The sequence below is a fragment of the Homalodisca vitripennis genome, chromosome 2 (assembly GCF_021130785.1).
Source record: "Homalodisca vitripennis isolate AUS2020 chromosome 2, UT_GWSS_2.1, whole genome shotgun sequence".
NCBI lineage: Eukaryota > Metazoa > Arthropoda > Insecta > Hemiptera > Cicadellidae > Homalodisca > Homalodisca vitripennis.
In genome coordinates this window covers 138,250,251-138,275,838 of record NC_060208.1, presented here as the reverse complement: position 1 = coordinate 138,275,838, position 25,588 = coordinate 138,250,251, and the positions used below count along the sequence as shown (strand labels likewise).

General features: G+C 33.7%; 1 protein-coding gene across 1 annotated transcript; it reads right to left on the bottom strand.

Moving 5' to 3' along the window:
- Nucleotides 1–3,488: 3,488 nt before the first annotated feature.
- LOC124354800 (cytosolic iron-sulfur assembly component 2A) lies at nt 3,489–25,508 on the bottom strand. Its single transcript, XM_046805520.1, has 5 exons — nt 24,965–25,508; nt 19,475–19,554; nt 17,630–17,813; nt 7,726–7,833; nt 3,489–3,569 (listed from the first exon to the last, which is right to left on the bottom strand). Exons 1-4 carry the CDS (start codon nt 25,149–25,151, stop codon nt 7,736–7,738), a joined length of 549 nt encoding a protein of 182 aa, XP_046661476.1. The 5' UTR covers nt 25,152–25,508; the 3' UTR covers nt 3,489–3,569; nt 7,726–7,735.
- Between the last annotated feature and the right edge of the window lie 80 nt (nt 25,509–25,588).

Genomic DNA, 25,588 nt, shown 5'->3' with positions numbered 1-25,588 from the left:
AATGCTTTTTGAAAAGAAACCAACCTACATCGGGACAAAACTGTACAATCTTCTGCCGGATGACATCAGAGCACTAACGGGAGCTGCCCTGGGACACAGACTGGACACCTGGCTAACGGATCAACCCTTGTACTCTATTCAAGAATTCTACACTCTTGTCGGAGCATAGCCTGACACCATTGTATTGCATTGTATTATAACATTCTATGTAATTGACGCCATTACTTTTCTTGACAAAAATGTAAATAAAGATTTATTGATTGATTGAACACCATATTGTGAAATAAATTCCTTTTTACAATGGAATAAAAGTACCTAAATACCAACTCACTCGATTCAAGATGGCAACATCTGACGATCATTCTGAATAGATCGCTATAGATTAATAAATGACGTCACGAGGACATCACTGTTGCCAAGACAGCAAACAAGTTTCACCATTGAAGTCTGCAAATTCTTTCTGAGTAAAATGGTATATAAATATTTTTGACTTATGTATTATATGAACTGTCAAAATGTGCGTATGTCGGATGAATATTATGTTGACTATCACGAAGGAATTGATTTGGATCGACATTATAATGTCGACTGCCAGTTTAAGAGTTAATACACAATGTTATTTCTAGTTATGGTAACTCATAGATTTTAGGGTTAAAAATAAGTAAGGAAGGCACAAATGTTGTTTCAGGACTAAGTGCAGAGTCTTAGGTTCTTTCCCCCATTTAAATATATAAAAACTGAGACTTATTAGATTTCACCTATACTAAAATATTTTGTTGACTTTTGAAGTTTTAGAATGATACAATCTCGTAAAAATAAGATTAATGACACAATATTTCTTAAAAATGTATATAATATTAAAATTACTATCTGATTATAAAAGTAGTAAGTCTTAATTACTGAGATGGTATAAACCAGCGGTTCCCCATCTTTTTTGGTGACGTACCCCTTAGTTTGCACTATGTATTATGGCGTACCCCTTGGCCCATAACACATATATTTTAAATTGTATATGCATCATTAGTTTGCCTTTTTTTTATTTTCGTTGTATTTGCAATTATAATCACTCGTATGTTATAAATCTGAATTTCAAAGATAAAATTCAATATGAATATCATATTCATAATGTATTAAAATACAAATTTTATATATTTAGTTTTTAGTTATCTATGTTAAATCTTGTTAGGTTTCAATAATAAAATGCAAGGAACTGTATTAATACATATATTTAATTATAATCAAATTACAAAATTCAGAATTGTGGATGTCGCTCAATGAAAATGTTCGTTTAGTTATCATCAGTTATTCAATGTGAGGGATGAGCTTGAATGGAACGGCTTAAACTGCTGATGTCTGCCATAATTGGGGTTAACTTGAGTATGAGACCACATTCCACTGTTTGTATTCGGTTCCTGTATTTATTTTTGATGTACGGCAGATGTGAGAATCCCGCCTCACATAGATAGGAAGTTCGGAATGGTAGTAGAAACTCAACTGCTTTGTCAGCAATTGCACCATACGCTGAACGTAGTTTTGATCCAAAAATCAGTAAGAGTGGTTTTGTTAAATACTTCTTTCAGATCCGAATCGGAGTTTAACTCAAAAAGTTCCTCTTTAAGTTTCAGAGAAAAGCTGTTTGGAATAATTTTCTCAATTTCAGCAAAGGGGTTTTTAATTCACGAGTATGAACTCAGATCTCCTTGAAAGTATTTCGTGAAGCTAGCTTGGAGGGATCTACAATGATCTGATATGTCATTCAAAATTGTTTGATTCATGAGAAGTTCGTTCTCTTTAATAAAAGATTCAAGAGATCGGAACAATGACACTTAGCTTTTCTTTGCTTCCCCTTCTGCAAATCTTAGTTTAGTTTCACACTATTGATCTTATCTATAGCTTGGAATGGGGCGTTATAGCTTCCTTGTAGTTTCCTGTTAACATCATTTAACATACTGAATATGTCTGCCAAATAAGCCAATCGGCTCAACCATAATTCATCTGGTAAAACGGTCATGATACTGAAAGTCTGTGTCGGATAGAAAAATCAATATTTCATGTCGAAGTTCAACAACTCGAGATATCACTCTTCCTCTCGACCACCATTTTAATTCCGTGTGCAGAAGTAATTGTTTGTGAATACTATCCATTTCATCACATAAATTATGGAAAAGGCGTGAGTTCTGTGCTCAAAATGAAATTTACTGTCTTTACTGCTTCATTCAGTACATTTTTCAGCTCTGCTGGATATCTCTTTGTAACCAAGGCTTCGCGGTGAAGACTACAATGAATAAACTTAGCCTTTGGGCTTACTTGCTGCACTTGAGTAACAAGTCCCTTATGAACTCCAGCCATTGCATTTGCCCCATCTGTGCAAATTCCTACACATGGCAAAATAACATGTCTTCTCCGACAGTATTTCCATCTTCGTACCTAACATAACATATTAGCTGAACCACGTTAGTTACGTCGTTAGTTACGTCAGTTGTTTCATCAATTTGAATAGCAAAATATTTGCTTTTTTATTTTCATGAATAATGTTTCCTTTACATTAGCAGCAATGTCACTTATTCTTCTTGAAACTGTATTGTTAGAAAGCGAAAGTGAATCAATCTGTTTAGCCTCATTTTGTCCTAACATGGTTGACACAATGTCTTTAGTTGCTGGCAGTATTAATGTTTCCCCAATGGTATGTGGTTTGCCTTCTTGAGAAATTCTAAGACTAACTTTATAGGAAGCCTCAACTGCTTTTAAATTCAAACTGGTACAATAATTAATATTTGTCTTGCTGCCTTTTAATGAAGCTTCCTTATTTTTGAAAAAATCCAATGGTTTATCTTTGTCATTTTCATGTTTTGTTAGGAAATGACGCTTTAAAAGAGATGGTTTCATTGCATGGTGAGAAAGTGTTTCTAAACAAATTACACATTGTGGCCTAACTTCATTATAAGTTAATCCATAAGACAAGTAGCTGGTATAATATTTACGCCTTTTTTGTACGCACGTCTGTTTACCTAATGGCTTCGCAGAACACACAGAAGAATGATCTTTTGATGAAGACGTACTAGGTACAGGAGTAAAATTACCTTTTCAAGTAATGATGAAACTCTTTGCTTTTTCTTAACGTTTGAAGACTTGCTTAACCACTTATTCATATCTCTATAACAAACACTGTCTATGAAATAATGAATAAAATAACACGAATAATGTGGCAGTATAATACACGCTTAAAACCAAACACTTTTCAGAGTGGCAGACGATAGACAAACTGGCAAAGAAACTAGAAGGTGGAGAGCGTCAGTGATGTAGCCAGTCGTCGCTCAAAACAAAACTTCCCTCGCTTTTCCCGCAACCCGAAATCTCCCTCACATCAGCCCGAACATAATAGCAAACTGGCGTGGTCCTGCTCACGTACCCCCTGGCAACATCTCGCGTACCACCAGGGGGTACGCGTACCACAGTTTGGGAACCCCTGGTATAAACCACACATTAAATTATAAAAATAAAATTTTATTCTGCTTTTTACATATATACAAAGTAATACAAATGTATCTTCGTCTCCATGTATTTTAAATCTGCAACAAAATTTAAATTAATGAAATAGATTACAGTAATTGAACCATAAGACAGTATTATAAACTAAATAGGTTCTTTGTTTAAAGGTTGTTACTGACAATGGAAAGTTTTAAAGGATAAGAGGATTTTGGACATTTGCCATCATTAAACGTTACAATTATTGTAACATATAACGATGGTAGGTAAATGTCCGAAATCCTAAATAGGTTGTTTTCTCTCTTGACAAAGGTTATTCTGCAAATGTTACATTACAAAATAACGTATTAAACTAGTTCCTAAAAACCTTTTTCAAACTGAACAAGGGATAAACTCTTAGGTCTAGAAACTTGTCCGGGAGCTATGTTGCTTCCATTCTTCTTAGGAGCCCTAATTAATTCTAATTTACAAGTTTAAACGTATCAAATCTCAACTTTGTGGGATTTTGCACTTGAGATTAAGAGGTAATGATATGAATTAATGGAAAACGGGGTGTTTTTATATAATAAGCGGAAAAGTGTAGCAAGTACAAGCCGGGAGCTGATACCTCTCAACTATGACACATTTGTTGCTCTCGGTTTGTCCAAGCCTGGTATCTTTAATGTCATTCTGCTCATTTATCTGTTGACGAATTTTATTGATAAAAGTACCATTGGAATTGTAATAAAAACTGTACAATAGTTGGTATCTTGTAAAATTTTATAACTAATACAAAAGTAACTGACAAAAGTTTTGTTCTCCTGGCTTGTGTAAGCATACCTCTAAAGTGATCATGCTTGCGTATGCGTTGACAGATTTCGTTGAAAAACTATTGTTGTAAAAAATAAACAACAGTTGGTGTCTTGTAAATGTTTTGTAACTACACTGGTGTTTTTTTACTTGACTAAATATTTTCAACAGACACCATTTTTATAATATTTAAGCAAATTATACAATAATTTTTTGGGTTTTCCTCTTATTGTACAAATTTTGGTATCTTTATATTTACTAGCTCTAAAGATAATAATTGTTTTATTAAAAGTACAAAATGGCAGAACAACAGATTTCTTGATCTATGTTTTTAGAACTCTTTAATGGAATCATGAGTACTATCAGCCACAAAAGTTTGTGACACCATTTTATGAACACACTGTGTATATATGTATGTAGATATTCAAATTCTAAATATTTATTGCACATGGACATTTGAAAAATTACATAAGTAATGCAAACAGGCGCATGGTCAAGTTTTTTTAAAAGTATAACTAAAATACAAGAATTGCAGTAAGCATTGCATATATTGTATTATGTCTATAAAGTATAACAAATCATCCTTATTTTACATAGACTGAAGGGATAATATGGGTAATAATAATTGTTTTACTTGAAAAAAAAAAAAAATATATATATATATATAAACACACACACACACACACACACATATGTACATTTGTGTGTATATGTATATATATATATATATATATATATATATATATATATATATATATATACAGGGTGTACATAAAGTCCTGCACGGGTATAATATTTTCTGAACGATAACAGATAAATAAACAAGATTTGGTACATCAATACTACACCTAAAAATCTACTTTTTGATGGAACTATCAGTTTTCTGTAATATCATGGGAACGTCCCGCAAGGAGTCAGAAGGAAATCTTAAATAGGAGCATAGGTCAATATGGACATCATTTTAAAGGGCTTGTCTAGCAGAGTTTAATGCCGCAAACCGCACTCAAAAAGATTGATCCAGTACAAAATGGCGGCTGTTCAAAGATTTTACTTGGTTACATTTTATTAGTAGCCATAACCCCAGTAAAGCAAAACTGCAACCAAACAAATACTGCAGCTAACTACTACATTATGCTTGTCAGTTGTACAGAAGTGAATTATGACATTAGTTATCCTCAAGGGTTACAAATTTGGTCCTAATATATTGATAACGGGGAAAACCTGATAACAGTAACAATTAGAAATCTCAGCGACCTATGACGATCGGAAACACTTCCTATTTCCATAAAGTGTTGAACAGTTCTCCCTACAGTTGTTCTAGAAATTGGCTGCCTTTCGTGAAAGTAGTCATTAAATAAATGGCATGCTTCCTCGTGTGATCGTCTGTTATTTCCCCAACCAACCATCATAAGAAGTGTTATACGTTCACGTTCGTCAAGCGACATAATGTAGTTGAAGAACTACAAGCAATACGACAAACTTTTTTGTACTAAAGCGCACTGATAAAATGGATGGACAGCACTACTAAAACAAGAAAACTAGAATAGCCTACTATGAATAGACTGGCTAATAGGAAAGTCCTAACTGCGACCCAAAGATAAGAGATTTCTAATTGTTACTGTTATCAGGTTTTCCCTGTTATCAATATATTAGGACCAAATTTGTAACCCTTGAGGATACCTAATGTCATAATTCACTTATGTACAACTGACAAGCATAATGTAGTAGTTAGCTGCAGTATTTGTTTGGTTGCAGTTTTGCTTTACTGGGGTTATGGCTACTAATAAAATGTAACCAAGTAAAATCTTCGAACAGCCGCCATTTTGTACTGGATCAATCTTTTTGAGTGCGGTTTGCGGCATTAAACTCTGCTAGATAAGCCCTTTAAAATGATGTCCATATTGACCTATGCTCCTATTTAAGATTTCCTTCTGACTCCTTGCGGGACGTCCCCATGATATTACAGAAAACTGATAGTTCCTTCAAAAAGTAGATTTTTAGGTGTAGTATTGATGTACCAAATCTTGTTTATTTATCTGTTATCGTTCAGAAAATATTATACCCGTGCAGGACTTTATGTACACCCTGTATATCTAATTACTATTACTTTGTTGTTTTATATTTAAAATATTTTGTATAACAATCATTCCATAAATTCATCATAATTTACATTTTTATATAAAATTAATTTCTTTACACCTTTTATTGTACTAATTTGTCGCTTGTAAATCCCTTCTGACCCTGTCAAAAGACATCACGAAAATAAGTAAAAAATAAATGTTTTTAAACAAAATTTTAAATGGAGAGCTATCTTAAATGCTACAAAGGATGACCATTATGTGGCACCCTTACCTTCCTGACTGCATGCATTTGCTTAACAACCCAATTGATCAATCGTACCTCTAAAGAACTGAATGTGGATCATTACATATTTTATCCAACAACTTGAAAATAATTTGTTACTATGATCCTTTCTCACATTGTGTATAAATAAACTTTGTGTCCTGTTAAAACAACAATTAGTCAAGTAAAAGGCCCAGTCTTTTAAGTATCAACATTTTATTCCATTTAGGGTTGTTGAGGTATTAAGTGAATAGTAGGAGTAATGTCACTAATATCTCTGTTGCGTGATTGACCCTTTTGACTTAATGTACTGGGTTGTTGCAACAATGACTTTGGTTATAATACAAGAACTTAAATATAAAAACTGGGTAATTGACACGAATTAAGAGTAAAATAGCTGTCTCCAACACCACTATCACACCCATTTTTAATATGCAAGAGGTCACACCCTTGCTGTTCATTGCACTTTTAATATTTTTATGTTAATAGGAGATTTGGAGCTCATTTTATCATTTATTTCTACACAATCTTGACATCTATTCTACTCCTGTTTGCTTTGCTTTTCAAATGGTTTAACTCTCTTAATTCCTTGCACTTATATCTTAACAATACTTGTAGTATATTTATACAGAAAGAGTTTTTACGCAAAGTATTAATTTAAGAATACACTGAGAGATTTAAGATAAGAGAGAGTTAAATAGGCTATTAATAGTTTTCTTTCAAGAAGACTACATTAAAACAAAACTACATATTATAAAAAGATAATTGTGAGCAATTCAGCCTTTCCAAAACCTCTTGTGCCCAGAAGTTTCTGCGATTCCTCATATTTTAACATTAAATAAGTTAACTAATTATTTATTTTGGTTTCAACAGGTTTTATGAAATAAGGACACATATAATATGTATTCAATATTTTCAAAATCTAAAAATAAATTAGTAAAAAGATAATGATTTATTAAAAATAGTCAGTTTGCATGAAAAACAGAATAAACAGCTATGAAGTTGTTCAATACAAGTAGCCTACTACAAAATTGAGAACACTTTTGAATATTAGGTGAATATTATAAAGGGATAATCCATTTTCACTAAAGGAGACACTGTATTTACCTCATAATTGTCAGTCATCTTCACTGATGCACTTTTCTACCATTTCTCTAAGGTTAGGATTTTCCATAGCTGCAGCCACTCTCTCTTTGTCGTTGACTTGTTTATTAACTAAATAAAACATGTAAAATTATGTCTAATGAGTTCTTAAAGAAATACATTATGACATTTCTCACATATGTAAGTACTAAACAAAATTCGTCTATTTCTAAAAACATAATATTGAGTGATATCTATAACAGGAGTGATAAATATTGTGCTTCAGCTACATTAGCAAAAGCAACAGTGAAAAATGTGTATTAAAAAACTGAGTAAAAATTGAATTAAAACAAATGAAAATCAGTTTAGACGTTTCAAACCAAATTCTTTGTAATCCATAATTGTAGGTTTCGTTCAATGTATTACAATGCAAATCCAGAAAGTAAGTGTACTGACGCTCTTAAGGCCAGAGGGATTGTTTTTCAACATGTTAGTTACACTGCCGTGCAAACCGACTCCTCCCCTCTGCATTGGTACCGGTACGGCAGGTTCTTGATAAGTCTTCTTCTGAACGAATGTTCTTGTCTTGTGAAAATGTTCCATGATTGTCACCTCCTGTAATGTTTCCATTTTGAAACGGTTTTTTAGAGAAACCGCCTGGTCTACAATTGAAGCAGACAATGTAAACACTTGGGAAAAACCTTACCATCTATCACCTAAATATAAGAAGTGCGAGAAATAGATAAGCTTTGCGCCTCCTGGAGCCGTTCTCTGGACATCCTGTCTTACGGAGCACTGGCTTCATGAGGAAGAGCCTCTCATTATTCCAAACTTGACTTGTGTTACTAAATTTTGTCGCAATTCGGGTCTAGGTGTTGGTTTTTGTATATATCACAACATTAGTAGTTCAATTAATTTCAGTGTGCCAAATTATAGCAATAGTCTGGTTCAGAAGTTAAGTAAAGCAAATTGTTTTGAATTTTCCATTGCATATTAAACTCATAAATAAAATAGTCCAAAGTCGGGATTTGAAATTTGTACTGATCTGTTTGTATAGAACTCCACAAAACAATAAACAAGAATTTATTGATGCTTTGGAAATGCTATTTTCTTATTTATTGAAAGATAATAAATATATTTTATTTTGTGGAGATTAGAATATAAATTTTTTATGTTCAAATGACTTGAGTGTTTTAAAGTTAAGAAACTTTCTCATGTCTTTTAATTTTAAAGAACAACTCAACTGTGCAACTAGAATTACTGAGCAAAATGAATCACGTCTTCATAATGTTATAACTAATCCAGACTCTGAAATAGTATCATCCATCTCCTTTCTCAACTTATTATCAAATAATGATTCCAATTGATAAAGTTTTCTTTCGCAACTTATTATCAGATCATGATTCTAATTGATAAAGCTTTCAGCAGCCATTTCTCTAATATTACTGATATATCATACTCCAATACGCCAAAATATTCTTCACTTAATTTTATTCAGAAACATACTCCAGTTCATTCTTTGTTTTGTCTCCTGTGACTTCTGGTGAAATGAAACAAGTGATCCGTTCTATTAAATCAAAGAAGTCTACAGATACTGATGGAATTAATATTTTGCTTCTAAAACAAATAACCACAGTCATCAGTGATCCACTAGTCCATCTGTTTAATGTCTCGATTTTTTCAAAATTTTCCCTGGCGTTTATAAAACTGCAAGGCTTGTCCCCATATTTAAGACGGGGGAGAAGAGTGACATCAACAATTATAGGCCTGTTGCTTTTCTTTGTACTCTGTCAAAGGTGCTTGAGAAGGTTGTCTATTCCAAATTATTGTGTCATCTGGACAGACACAATACCTGGTTCAGAACCAATATGGATTTAGGACAAACCGCTCAACAACTCAAGCAGTTGCAGACTTTATGCAGGAGGTAATCTCTAATCTTAGCAGCGTGAACCATCCCTGGTGATATTCTGTAATCTTTTGAAGGCATTCGATAGGGTTGACCATGACATCCTCTGTGAAAAACTGCAGAATTATGGTATTTGTGGAGTTGCCCTAAACTGGTTTCGATCATACTTTTCAAACCAAATGCATTTTGTAGAGGTTGCAGAGATTAGATCGGAACACAGTTATGCAAATATAGGGTCCCCTCAAGGTAATATACTTAGACCATTAATTTTCATTGTCTAAATAAATGATCTTGCAGTATGTCTCCTTTTGTCAAAATCTGTATTTTATGCAGACGACACAACCCTGCATTTTTGGGGTTCAACATTCCAATTTACAGAACAGAGTCAAGGAATCAATATAATCACTCATAACTTGGTTATCATTTAACAATCTTTTGCTGAACTCGAATTAAGTCCTGCTTCATGCAATATCTAACTCTAAATAAAAAGCCAGAAATAATTTCATTAGATAAGTTTCAAATTAAGGATGCAATTCAGTAAAATTTCTAGGTATGACTGGATAGTGGATCTTGGTCCTCCCATGTAGCTCATCTTTGTGGTGTGTTGAGTCCCATCTGTTACGTACTTAGGAAAGTGCAACCCCTGATAGATATCAATGTGTTACCATGGTCTATTATGGCTGTTTTTTCTTCAACAAGACTTATGAAAAAAAACTAAGAAAACAGTCAACTTCAGACTTCATTGACAACTCAAACAACAAACAAAGGGCTATCTGGCAGGCTATTAACTACAAAAGATGCAAAAATAGTAGAAAGGACGAATCACTAAAACTTGTAATCAACGAAGAACAAATCAAGAATCCTAATGAAATAGCTGAGTACTTCAACCAGTATTTTACAAAAATAACTGACATCACTCTCTGTAATGCTGGCAAAGCTGTAAATAATTAGTTACCAACATGCAAAGACTATGGTGAAATACCTGACTTCATCCTTCATCCTACCACACCAAGAAGTTTCCATACACTCATCTCTGAAATCAAAACCATCAGCAGGTATCGATGAACTCACCTCCACACTACTGAAACACTGCAAGGATGAAATAGTGAGTCCTTTATATGTCACATAATCAACCTTTCATTTTCACAACAAGGGCAATTTTCCAACAAAAACTTAAACTTGCAAAAGTATTCCCTGTTCACAAGAAAAGCAGCATAACATCAGTGGAAAACTATAGACCAATATCAATTCTCCCAACAATATCTAAAGTAGTGGAAAAAATCTTACTAAACCAACTGATAACATATCTGACGACTTACAACATCTTGACGACCCAGCAACATAGCTTCCAGCTATAGTTCAACTGTCAGAGTTCATCATCGACCAATTTGAAGAGGGTACAACTGTGACTGCCATGCTGCTGGACTTCAGTAAGGCTTTTGAGTGCCTAAACCACTCTCTACTTCTCCAAAAATTAGGGAACATGGTTATTAGAGGAGCATCACAAAACTGGCTTGCTAGCTACCTGAAAGACCGACAGCAACTAGTTTGAATTGAACTATACAAACAATAATACATCCATAAAGCAAGATCTACCTTACTCCCTAACACTAGAGGTGTCCCTCAGGGATCCAATTTGGAACCAGTGCTTTTTTTATTCTGCTAACGAATGACCTTCCAAGCTATCTTCTTGACTGGGCCCCAAGCAATGCTATTATGCAGATGACACAGCCCATCTTATTGTACAAAAAAACTCAATATCCCTTGAACTTAACTCTTTTATAGCCTTGAATATGACCAAACAATACTGCCAACATAATAATCTTGTTCTTAATGAGAGCAAAACACAGCAACTTATATGGAAAGGCCGAAGAACCATTGACTACTATGGCTTACCAGAAATAACTCAAGATAACGAAGCAAAGTACCATCAGTATTATAATAGATGTCAAGCTATCTTGGAATCCACACATTGACGATCTCTGTAGTAAGCTTAACTCCAGTATTTATGTTCTTAAAAAAGAAAAAAGTTCTTGTAACCAAGATACTACCAGGACAGCATATTTCTTTCTAGTTGAGTCCCACTTGAGGTATGGATTATTAGCATGGGGCAACTCTTCAGCAAGAAGCAGGGACCGTGTTCTAGTTCTGCAAAAAAGGTTATTTGAATATTAGCAGAACTGACTCCTCACGAGTCATGCCGTCAGGCCTTTGAAGAACTTGGAATCCTGACAGTGGTCTCACTCTATATTTGCAAGGCCACCTGCAAACACAATATAGGTTGCCTAGCTCAGAAAACCTGACCCCCTAGGTAACAATCATAACTATAACACTAGAAAACGCATATGACTATGCCCTGCCAATGCACCACCTCACCCTGTTTGAAAAGAAACCTACCTACATGGGGAGAAAACTTTTCAAACAACAACTCCCAGAAGAGAAGAGAAGAACTTCAAGACATCGCTCAAAACCTGGCTGCTACAGAAATCTTTTTACACCCTAGAATTTTTCAACGCCTGACAATTAAATTTATAGTAACATTTCTGTACCATATATAAACTTAGCTTCATCATCATATTTTTAACTCTAACTGTTACCTATTTATATCTTCTTGACTGATTTCAACTAAGCTATTATTGTATATACAATTTTTAAGATATGAAATGTACAAATCTTTAATAACGACACCATTACTGTACTCTATGTTCATGTAAATATAGAATTTTGATTGATTGATTGAAATTGAGATCTGGAGTAGTTCTCCACATACCTCCAAGGTTTTCATGGTCAAAAAAAGACCAGTGGGCATCATTAATGGCTTAACCCACTACAATTATGCAGAGGCGACTTCCAATTACGAAAACTTCTCACCTTGTTTTCAATATTAATCTCAAATCAATAATTTTGACGATGAGCCGTCTAAAAAGTACAACATCTTTTGGAGAAAGTCCCAGGTATCTGACTAGGCACGGGAGTGACCTGCACACTCCTAGTCATCACCTTATACTCTCTGAAAGGAACCGTGATTTCACTCGTCTGTGTTTCTTTAACAAACTTCCAACTGATATAAAAAAGTGAAAGGCTGAAACTAAAGGATTTTGGTAAATTAAAAAGAAGTTAAGAAACTTTAGTTGAGAGAGTTTTTTAGTATACAGGAATTCCTCTCTGCCTAGGTTCTGGAGGATATTTGTATTTAATTGCTGAATTATTATAAGCTAGAGGGCTATAAGTTTTATTTAAAAGTTCATTGACAATTGAGATGCAAGAAATTTTTATACTTTTATTCATGCAGTAAAGATCTGTCTATGTCTACGTTGAAACTGTCGATACGACAATACGTTTCGTGAAAAATGTCAATCTAATCTCCTACCAAGTGTGAAGTATCTTGTTTAGAAGAGAAAAAGTCTGGTTGAAGTTTATATTGAGGTGAAATTTGCATATGGTGATAAAACTATGATCGTACAAGTGTGTTCAAATGGTGCTGCAAGTTTTAAAATGGTCTTGGGTCTGTGCATGATGATCACAGGGGTTACCAAAAAAATTGAGACTGAAATTTTGGACAAAAATAAAAAATGTGCTCCGTAACAATCCCAGATTCGTTGTGGATGAACTTTCTGCGATATTTCCCAAAACAGTTGACAGACCAATACAAGTTGAATCTAGTGGAGGCAAGAGTTTTTGAGACGCTATAAACTCAATGGGGAAAAGTTTCTCCTCTCCATCATTTGGAATTACGCAGTTTTTACCTCATAAAACTCAACCGGAGTTTTGTCTACCAAATGAGATAAGGGATGATACGTATTTCATACTTGACGGGATACGAGATATTGGACTGACATTTCTCACAAAACATTGTCACATCGACAGTTCTCAACATACTAACCTTGAACCTGTCTTGTTGCACAGGGGAGGAGTCAGGCTACACGATAGTGTAGCTAACATGTAGAAAAAAATCCCTCTGGCCATGAAAGCGTCAGTATACTTATTTTCTGGATATCCTAAAATTACTTTCTCAACCACTTCTAAAATTACATAAAGATTGTTTTATTACTGTTACAGTTATATCAGAAAAAAACTGAATAGTTATTAATAGTCAGCAATTTTAACCCATTAGTGCCCAGGAACTTTTTTTTTCTCAGATTTAGATTTTTCTTTAATATTGTAACAAAGTAGTCCTATAAAACACCAAATATATGTGTATTAGGCTCAGTATATACTTAAATGCTATATTATGAGGTGCCAACAAATGTGGGCACTGGGCATACAATGGGTAGGGTCAAAGTTTATTAAGCAATTGTTAAAAAAATACAGAGTTAGTTGGTTTAGGTTAGGTAAATAACCACTACAATTGTATCATATATTCTGTTTATTTTATTACAAAATATATAAAAACCATTAAGGATTAAGAAAAATTAAAAAAATGTTACAAATGGCAGGACTATTTACATACATGTTGTCAAGTTCAGGAGTGAAAGTTTTCAAAGCATTTTATATGACATCCAACAAGACACTGTTTACACTTTTTCCATGTGTTCTTTCTACAGAGGCCACATCGTATTTGTGTCGGGTTAGTTTCCAGGACATGAAGACTGTTGGAAAGCCGCACAACTTTCTTCAACCCGTTCTTTTCCAGTGACAGACACACGGGAAAGCTCTCTGACGGTTGTGGGGGTATATTTCTGGAAGTATGTCTGCACAATATGTCTTATAAAGGACAGTAGGTCTTTGGGATCTTCTATTCCTTTTGGGGTGAGCCTGTATAATTGCCAAGCATTATTCATTGTAGCATTTAAAAGGTACGCTAGAAGTGCCCAATACCATTTCCGATTTCTAATGCCAATTCTATAGGTTGATATATTCTGGTCAAGTTGATCAACCCCACCCATGTAAGTGTTGTAATTTTATGATACAGGCAGGCTGTTGAACATCAACTTGACGCTTTGCCACACGACACCATCTCTTGGCCTTACCCATGGGCTGTACGCCACATCTTGTTGAAGCAACAGTTACAACATTGTTGTCATTATACCTTACCAAGGTGATACCTGTTTTTTGTTCAGTAAGTTGATCGTATGAACCTCGTGATTCCTTTTTCAAAACAGTTGCTTCCTTGAGTGGGGCATTTTCAACTCGGTTTAGCCTTTATTGTGCCTGTAAGCATCGTGCCCTTTTCTGACAAATAATCTAGTAGTTTTTAAAGAGGTAAAAAAGTTATCCATATAAATACTGTATGTCTTGTTTTGAGGCAGCTCACTAAGGATATCTATTACAACTGAACCACCCACTCCAATTTCAGGGATGGGTGTTACCTGTTTTCTTACCTTGGTATGGTTCAGCCTGAATCAAATACCCCAGGGCGGGTACATACACACCAAACTTTGTACCCAAAACCGTATAGGTTTCCCGTGTATATGCTGTTTAGCACCATGTCGTCCAAAGTATGGAACCATTGATTCGTCGATGCTTATATTTGCATCGCCAGGGTAAGCTTGAAGCCATCGTTCATTCAACATATTCCACAAAGGACGTATTTTGGCAAATTTATCTGAGACATCTAAATTTGCATTATCACAGACATGAAAATATCGAAGAATCTCTTCAAACTTGTTCTGCTCATAGCTTTTGACACAGTGTCATGATGAGTGTCCGGAGATAATTCCCAGTACAATCCTCTTCCGTGGTACAATACAATATCCACTCAGAAACAATATTGCCATGAATATGCGCATTTCTTCTATTGAAACATTAAAAAGATTCATTACCACTTTGCAAGGCATAAATATTAGTACTCTCAACAACATGTTCGATAATCTCATTAGTTAAAAGTTTTTCAAACATTTCTGTTGGAGTGAAATCTTTTTCGAGCCACGAAGGCCTTTCAAATTCCCTCTCAGGCTTATTAGGAATGTCAACATTATTCCATGTTCTTTGTTTATCTGTTTTTTGTCTTTTTTCTTGCATTTGACTTGTGGGAACTCGGTTTTGTTTTAATTTTCTTTTCAAACTTGGGAGCGACTGAGATGGAAGGTATTGTGATTGATTTATATTGTTCACTTGTAAAGATTGAGAAGTGCTTGGTTCTGTAGGTATGTATTGTCTTTGTAAAGAGTCTGATTGTACCGATTTAAATGTAGACACAGTTGCTTTCGGAATTACAGTTATAGGTAATGAAGACTCGCCGCTTAGATTGTTATCAACTATGTCTTGTTCTGTACATACATCTACTTGTACAATACCATCATTTGTGAACTGTTTTGCCTTTTAACTCTGCGGCTCCACGCAGTTGATTTCCTGTGAAGTGAGTGAAGTCGGTGTCGCCATCGTCACCGCTATCCTCATCACTCAATAGAGGGTTTTCAGGCGGTTGAATAAAAACATCAGCCTCCAGAAAGTCGACTTCATCGAATAAGGCAGTGACTTCTTCAACGTTTAACCTGTAAAGGAGCAAAAATATTACATATCAACCATAAATTTATATCATGCAAAACAATAGTCTTGAATTCAAAGAACTCAAAACCCACTGATCAATCTTAGTTTTAACGTATTAAAAAAAATAAATGAATCACATTTTTTACAGTTACATAGGCCTCTATTTTTACTACCCAGTGAATCATAATTTTACCAGTTTGATTCATGTTATATACCATTAAATAATAATAAAACACCACCAGCATATATGCCCAGTGCCAACATATGTTGGCAGATTGATGAAAAAAAATACCCCTACTCTCTTGTGCCCACTGCCAACAAAAGTGGGCAGTTCAACTTTAACTACAAATTATTCTTACAATTATTTGAATTTAAGGGCTAAACTATAAAAACATATTAGTTTAAGTCTATGTAAAAGCAAACATAACATTATGATTTTATAAGATTGTATTTGAAATATTATAGTATTACTTACCAGTTGTTTTGATCCATTGAGGTTAGAATACACAACAAAACAGAGCTGTCATTTGTAAACAACTGCCAACTACAGTACACCAGGTGCTTTAGTGAGTGCAGAGTGGCCAACCAGACATATTCCAGCACCAAATTTCCCTCGATAAATTTTTAGTGTATTGTGACGTATTTTAAAATGCAGCGCCCACAAAAGTGGGGCACTGGGCACTAATGGGTTAATAGGACAATATAAAAATTACTATTACAACTAATTTCAAAGTTAAAGAATGTCTTGTTTTATCAGGTAAAGTTAGGGATAATAAACCCTCTCTAACACAACCTGGGGACAAATGGCTTAAAGGTGACTTCCGATTCACCAACAATGGCCGGGTAGGCGGGCTGCTTGCAAAGACAGCTTCGCTTTGCAGTCACACATCAAAGCAGCAGCCACACTCGATTTTTTTAAATCTATTATCTCGCGATAACCGCCGTACCCTCTACATTGCATCATTGGCAATAATAATTTTATAATAACATCATTTCCTTAGGCAAATTACTATTGAGTTGTTGCAAAGATATTACTTTTCATCCAAAATGCTTTTGCATTTGGATGGAATGGAAAAAATGCTTTTCTAACTATATCATTGGGAAGTATTTTAAAATAACTACTTTGATTTTCAAGGAGTTAACAATCTTTAGAGCACATTATGGTTGAAATTGATTTAAATAGGAAATTTAACCTCTTGACACTTAACAACACATAATTATATATTTCCAAAGCTATATCAAAATAAAACTTTGCTGACTGGATTAAATTTTTAAAAATTTACAGCAACCTTTACAACAAAACCTCATAATAACTGTACAAAAAATGGATGAAATCTAGAACAGTGTTTTAAATAAAGAAATACAATTTAAAAAAACAAAACCTGATATAACATAAATAAATTATAATATACACTTCCCATTTTTAAAAAAGCCCCCAAGTTGAGAAGTTATTACTCTATATATAATACAATTAAATTAATAAATATTTGCACTTTTCCTTCAAACTTCCCTAATTAATAATTTAACAAAGACTACAAAACGTATACTGACTGAAAATAAATACTAAACACCACAAATGACTCTCAGACTTACTCTCCTCCTCAGTGTCATGTGCTCCCTTCTTAATGTGGATGTCCAGTTTGATCTTCTCCAAGTGTGTGCGCTCCACCTTGATCCGCATACAGAGGCCAATGAGAGTTGCCAGGCTACAGTGAGGCACTGTTGGGTTAAACTCAATGTTCACTACGTATGCTCTGCTCTCATTACTGCTTGTCACCTGATCGTAAACAAGTTTTGTTTCAGTTAACTGTTGATTACTTGGGGTATTAAACAGCTGGCTTCACGAAAATGGTGTAATGATATCTGAACCAGTATTGCGATATCGCTCCTGACTTGATTTACATTTTGTCTGCAGAAAAAATGAATAAAATGAAATTTATGTGTAATGCAAAACAAAAATTAAAAGGTAATTATGGCCTTAGCACCCGCTCCTACCAACATTAATTTAAAAAGTTATATTCACATAGTTATCTAATCAAAGGAATCTGTGTCTCATTTAGAATATCGTTTCCACGCTTGTTATCAATGAAGTGAGTGTAGACTGATGCTGGAGTATTATCATGCTTCCTGCTTCAGCTTACATCTGTCGCTCTCAGGGCAACTTGCCCCTCTTTGCATGGCCTCTTATAACTCTTGGTATGTTATAATAATGTACAGTTGTAAATTGTGATAGTAAACATGTCAAATAGTTTTTCTGCTCCATGACATCTAGAAACTTGAACTATGGCACAGATGTCACTCTTAAAAATAAAAAAAAAAGTAATTTTGCCATTATCTAGTAATTAGGGAAATTCATAGGAAAACACTACATTTTATATCTCGGTTACAACACTTTGATGAATATTAAATATTAATAATATGACATTACTTCTATTCTATAGGTAACATAATAGAAAACTTCCTTATCCATCAGTTTCTATTATCATCACTCACGCCTATTACCAACCCTCCCTCCAAAAGAACCAACGTTTTAAAATTGTACTAAATTTTTATAATTTCTATGTTACTAATTTTATGTTTCTAATGAGATATGTTGGAAATGAGAGTTTTATCAGATCAGAATATTTGTTACATACTTTGAAAAAGATTTGCTTTTAAAATATGTAAAGCGGATAGAAATTCTATTTTTTTACAACTCACTACTCTGTTTACTGCTTTATGACAACAAGACTTTAAACTATTGGACAAGCATCTGCTTGCTTGGAATGTATCCATTTTAGGTTAATATGTATTGATCATATAATATTACACCACTTTTCTCTGAATTACCAATTCAATAAGATAAAAATAACTTTTTGGTGAATAGGAAAAAGACATCACACTCACAAAAAAACTACAATTAGAGTAACATTAAAATGTAGCTTGTTTAGAAGATGTTTCTATATCAATATGTCTATATTGTTTATAAGAATTCTAAGAATTTATAAGAATGTATATATGTTTATAAGAATTGTTTGGACGTACACAGTGGAAGTTTTGTGACAGTAACAATAAAAAGTACTATTTCTTGCTTTTATATTTAAAAAACGCAATCCAATCAAAACAAAATTTAGTTATAAGTATCATTACTAATTCTGTAATAATTTAAAAATGTTATATCAATGTTTAAACAAGTAACCAAATTAGAAAGTTAACTTTATTTCTTGACTAGCGGTCACAACACAACAAAACTGTCACATTAAGAAACTTGTGAATTAATTTGCTTGAGACCATTTGGTTTTTGTAAATCACACTTTATTATGTCAGAAATTTTACCAGAATGTCTGTTAGGCCATTCTTCTACCAGGCCGTACTATTGCTACAATACGCAATTACCACAATTTGGCTGAGAGATACAACCTTATGCTTCTTCAAATAAAGCCACTTTTCATATCTTACCTTCACTCCCTCTTCATAAACCACTTGTAATTCTTCCAGTGTGGCCGGTTTTTCAGGGTCTTTTATAGTTCGAATACAATCTGTAAAGAATATTATTAAATAGAAATTTAAAACTCAGATCTGTAAGTTGTGAATTTATTTATTTATTAAAGCAAAAATTACTTTCCAGACAATCCTTGTGTATAGTGTTAATTAAATTACATATATTATAACATTAAAATATAGATTTTATTCTCTTGAGATTTTGTATGAAGCCTAATAATTTAGATAATGTATAAATCAAATTTTGTAAGAATGCCATGCATTGCATGGAGATGATTGATGTTGATAATAGTGTATAATGTTAATTAGACTACATATGTTATGAAATGAAATTATATATTTTATTCTCTTGAGATTTGTTATAAAGCCTAATAATCTAGGTTTACAATGTATCAATCAATCAATCAACACAATTTTATAAAGCTTGGCTGTCATGCATTGAATAAAGATGATTGATGTTGTTAATTATCTTAGTGCAAATTTTCTGAATGTTCTACTTCACTGCCAAAGACATAAACAGAGTTGTGAGTAATTATTACAAGTTTAAATAACCAAATAAGTCAATGTTTGCTACAAGAAAAAATAAAACAAATGGCATCATTTTGGTACCGCTATCTCTGAAGGGTGAAAAAGCTAAGACTAGGCATTAGCAAACTTCCTCCTTTGGCCATTTTCGTTGTGCAGCACAGAAAACGATGAACGAAATTCCTACCACCACCAAGATAATACTGATCAGTAAAATATAAAATAATAAAAGGTGATCCTTAACGCTTAAGAGTTAAAGATATTACAAAAACAACTAACCTCATTTGTTATTCTATAAAGTGTAAAAAGCACTTCTACATTTCAAATAAAAAAGAAGAATTAAAATTCCATTATGAAGTAAAAGAAAACAAAAATATCTTTGCTGTCATTCTGATAAAAAATAACCAGTATAAACTAAACTTGTACATTGGGTATACAGAAATCATCAGATTAATAGCACCAGAAAATAGAAACAGCATACTCCTGAAATGTACTAAAAACATGTAACCAAATCAGGAAATACAATAAATAAATCAACATAGAAATGCCAAAAGAAGTTGCAAAATGTCAAACAAGACAACAATAATGACAAAAACATATAGAGTATCATATGAATAAATTTCACCATAAAGCTAGAAACTGTGGCCAAAACAATGAAAACCGGTGAAAGTAGATAGAGCTGAAAAACTCTTAAATTACCCACAAACGCAGTGGTAGACCTATTTTATCTGCTCTAATTCCCTGTCCCTTTATTGTGTGAATGTAGATAACCCTCCCTCTTATACTCTTATTATATTTCCTCCTTAGTTTGTTATACTCCCTCAACCACAAACTCTGATTCTTCCAGTCCTCTAGATCAGTGGGTAGATTAAGACAATGTTGATAAGCCTTCCTCTTATACAGTATTTCCTCCTTAGTTTGTTATACTCCCTCACCCACAAACTGATTCTTCCAGTCCCCTAGATCAGTGGGTACATTAAGATAATGTTGATAACCCTTCCTCTTATACGGTATTTCCTCCTTAGTTTGTTATACTCCCTCACCCACAAACTGATTCTTCCAGTCCCCTAGATCAGTGGGTACATTAAGATAATGTTGATAACCCTTCCTCTTATACGGTATTTGCTCCTTAGTTTGTTATACTCCCTCACCTACAAACTGATTCTTCCAGTCCCCTAGATCAGTGCGTAGATTAAGATAATGTTGATAACCCTTCCTCTTATACGTTATTTCCTCCTTAATTTGTTATACTCCCTCAATCACAAACTGATTCTTAAAGTCCCCTAGATCAGTGGGTAGATTAAGACAATGTTGATAACCCTTCCTCTTATACGTTATTTCCTCCTTAGTTTGTTATACTCCCTCACCCACACAAACTCTGATTCTTCCAGTCCCCTAGATCAGTGGGTAGATTAAGACAATGTTGATAACCATTCCTCGTATACGTTATTTCCTCCTTAGTTTGTTGTACTCCCTCACCCACAAACTGATTCTTCCAGTCCCCTAGATCAGTGGGTAGATTAAGACAATGTTGATAACCATTCCTCGTATACGTTATTTCCTCCTTAGTTTGTTATACTCCCTCACCCACACAAACTCTGATTCTTCCAGTCCCCTAGATCAGTGGGTAGATTAAGACAATGTTGATAACCATTCCTCGTATACGTTATTTCCTCCTTAGTTTGTTATACTCCCTCACCCACAAACTGATTCTTCCACTCCCCTAGATCACAAGTTATGACTTTTTGATGTTGGAATGCAGTGACGAAAAATATAATGTGTCGAGCAAAACTATTTGTGACTGGCTTTCATTTTGCAGAGAAGTATGTTTTATTTGGCTTGATGATAAGTTTGACAGGGAGGACAAGTTGGGTGGGCCTGGGGTTGTAGTAGAACTTGATGAGTGCAAAATAGGCAAAAGAAAGTACAATTGTGGGAGATTAGTTAAAGGAATTTGGTTGTTAGGATTGGTAGAAACTGTACCTGAAGGGAATAGAAGAGGGCATCGATACAGATTCGAGATCTATCCTGACAACAAGAGAGATGCGGAAACTCTGATACCTTTGATATTAAAGCATGTGAAACTAGAAACCATAATAGTCACAGACTTGTGGAAGTCTTACTTTCACTTAACTGATCATGGATTTGTACATTTTACCGTAAACCATTCTGAAAACTTCATTGATCCCTTGACCGGTGCAAATACCCAAACTATTGAAAGTTCTTGGCGAGCAGTAAAAAGAAGTCTAAGGAGTGGAATACCGAGACTGTCTGGCGGACCATTTCTGTGAATTTTTGTACTTGGAAAATAAATACTGTATTGTAAAGTTTATCTAATATGTTTTAGGTTATTTTTAAATTCAAGGGTCGTATTATTTTTTTTGGTTAATTATCTAATATGTTTTGTTATGTATTATTTTATTGTTACATTTAAAAGTCGTATTATTTTTTTGGTTAATGAATTATAATTCTTGTTACTTATCCGGGCAAAAAAATATTGTAAAGATACTGTAAACATTATCTAATATGTTTTAAAATGTGTCGTTATGTTTACATTATTGTTTAAAACAGTTTTATGTTAATGTTACATTTAGTTTATATTAAATGTCGTACTATTCTTGTGGCTAATGAATTACAATTTTTGTTGCTTGCAATATACAATGATATGGAATTTCAGTTACATAATATCAAAGTTTAAAATATATCGAAACATTCGATCTAAACAATCGAATGACGAGTGTAGGCCACTTATTAAAGTCTACCCCTTTGGGAACGTAAATGAAAAATAATACTGAAATGAGCAGAATTTTGACCCAAATAAACCATGTTTTTCTTAATTTTGAGCTACAAATTAAATAGTTGTTATCGGGTTGAGACAAGTGCCTCCGGCCATCAGCCCGGGCTGCGGCACTGAAGGTGCTGCCGCGCGCTGATGTCAACAAAATAAAAACAGGAGAGACTTTAATAAGTACACTTGTTATTCGGTTGTTTTTATCGAATGGTTCAATATTTCATCCAATTTCTATATGTAAAAATTGTACACAATAAGAGTTATAATAAATGACCGTAAACAAGAAGAATCTTGTACATTATTCTTTAAAAAAAAAAATTAACACTAACATTACAAAACCAACTATGGCCTAGACTTAAATATCAATATTAAACCTTACAATATATATAACTCGCCCAGCTTGATATCAATGCGTAACCGCTTTTGTGAAATGAAGGAAAGAATTTTCCCATGGGTTACGAGGAACCAAACCCACATGTTGAAGCCACTTAAACAAATCTCGTCACTTGTGAGAAATATCTCACATATTTTCCTCTTATTCATAGCTGTTTTCAAAGTCTTAATATATTAGTTACTGCTTGCTGTTTATTGCTTACATTAAAATTACTATAACTAATAAGTTCAAATCACATGCTAAGTTCAATAAATTGTAATATTGAATTATTCCTTCGGATAAAACAGCAAAAACATCCCTCGAGATATACCTATCAGTAAAATATCAAATTCTAGAAGGGCTGATCAGAAATATAAATTGAAAATAATGCAAAGAAATGTATGTAAAGTGTAGAAAACGTAATAAATCACGTAATAAAAACCGGTACTTTGGGACCACACCAGTATGAAGAACACAAAAATATAAATTTATAGAAACAAACATGATACAACGAAAAAAACAACTCTTTAATTACAAAATTACAAACTTACAAGCATTTCCAGGCATTGTGATCAGTATTGTTGTCGCTGTTATCTTATCTTTCTCGAGAATCCCGATTACGACAGGCCACGCGGCATCACATGATTTGCACGGTACATAATTGCCTTTCCATTACAATTTAATTTATATTTCTGATCAGATCCTCTAGAATTTGATATTTTACTGATAGGTACTATCTCGAGGGATGTTTTTCTTTCGTTGACATCAGCGCGAAGGCATGGCACTCGCATTTTGGGTGGCGGAGTGTGATCAAGAATAAAAACAAGTTTTGAGTGTTTTTTCAATAAAAAGTTTAGTTTTAGTTTGATCATGTTTGTTTTTATTGAATTTTTGTGTTTGGAGAAATGTAGAGGTAAAACACGGAAGTACAACAAAGCGACGCACCAGCTGAACGGGGGGCGAGACTCTGCAATCACGTTATCTACTAGACCGCTCGACTTTGACCTCTGTCTGAGGATGGGGAGGGGTTTGCGATAAGACAATTCCTGTTTTATATTGACGAAATATTGTTCTACGCTAATCTAGTAATCAGTAGAAGCAAAATGTCAAATAACGATTCATGTCTGGGTGTGGTCGGTATAATCCCAAAGTACCTAAAAACCCAATATTAATTTATAAATGGGCAGTATAATAGAGAACACTTACCATTAAAAGGAAATAATCTAGTTTCGGTCAAAATGTAAACTCCTAAAATGCCCAAAAAACACTCCGACACACACAACTCACAACAATTCGTCAAAATAGTGAATGGTTAATCCATGATGGGCAGCGATTAATTATGAATAGGCCTAGGTATATATCTCGAAGTTACATTTTTTTATATTCAATAATTAAGATATTTCTAGTTGATTTGATTTTGTTGATGGCCACTATTATATACTCCTGCTCATTAATTAATCAATATATATATATATATATATATATATATATATATATATCTTCATTGCCTCAACTAAAGTCTACATGTTGATTTAAAACCAGATTTTAAATTGTTATTTCTACGATAGGCTAAATATCAAAACTCCAAATTTCTAGCCTATACCTATGTGAAATTTTGTCATGAAATGAACATGTAAGAATCCCTTTCTCTGTGTAGAAAATTAAAACATTCACTAAACTAAAAACGTAATATTTGTAAAGAAAGATTCATTGTGGATCTAATAAGTATTAGTTTACATCAACGTATTATCTCACTTACCATAGATACTAAACTGTAAATTTTCATTATTTTCATCATTGTTATTTGCCATATTTTCAGAACTTCTCAATGTCAATTGAGGATCACTGTAAGTTGAGGTTATCTTTTCAAGTCTATTTCTGTTATCGGTGAAGTTCTCAGCAATACCGATCAAAGATTTTGTTTTATTAAGAAACGCTGATAACATTTTCCTCCTTTACTAGACTACTATTATATTTTTAATCAGTTCATTTTCTGTACACCTTCATTCCAAAATAATTACAATAAATGGGAACAAAGTTTGACATTTGACTGGTTCCTCGTTACAATACAAAATAAAATATAAAACTCATTATTTTAATTTAAAACGAGTTCGTTCCAATATTCTTATGAGGAAAAAGAACAGAATCGCTTATCATTTCAATTGACTGATTGGTGGCATCCCAATCAGGAAACACTGACATGTCATTCGAACTATAATCACAACACACATCTGAACGCCAATGAATGTAAATGTAAATAAGCTAGCTAACAAGAAACACCAAATTATGCTTATGACACGTCACTGCTCCTGAGTCGTCGTCAGTCAGTCTGACGTATGGACGTAACAGGATAAACAACAGTTTCGCCGCGTTGCAACAGTTG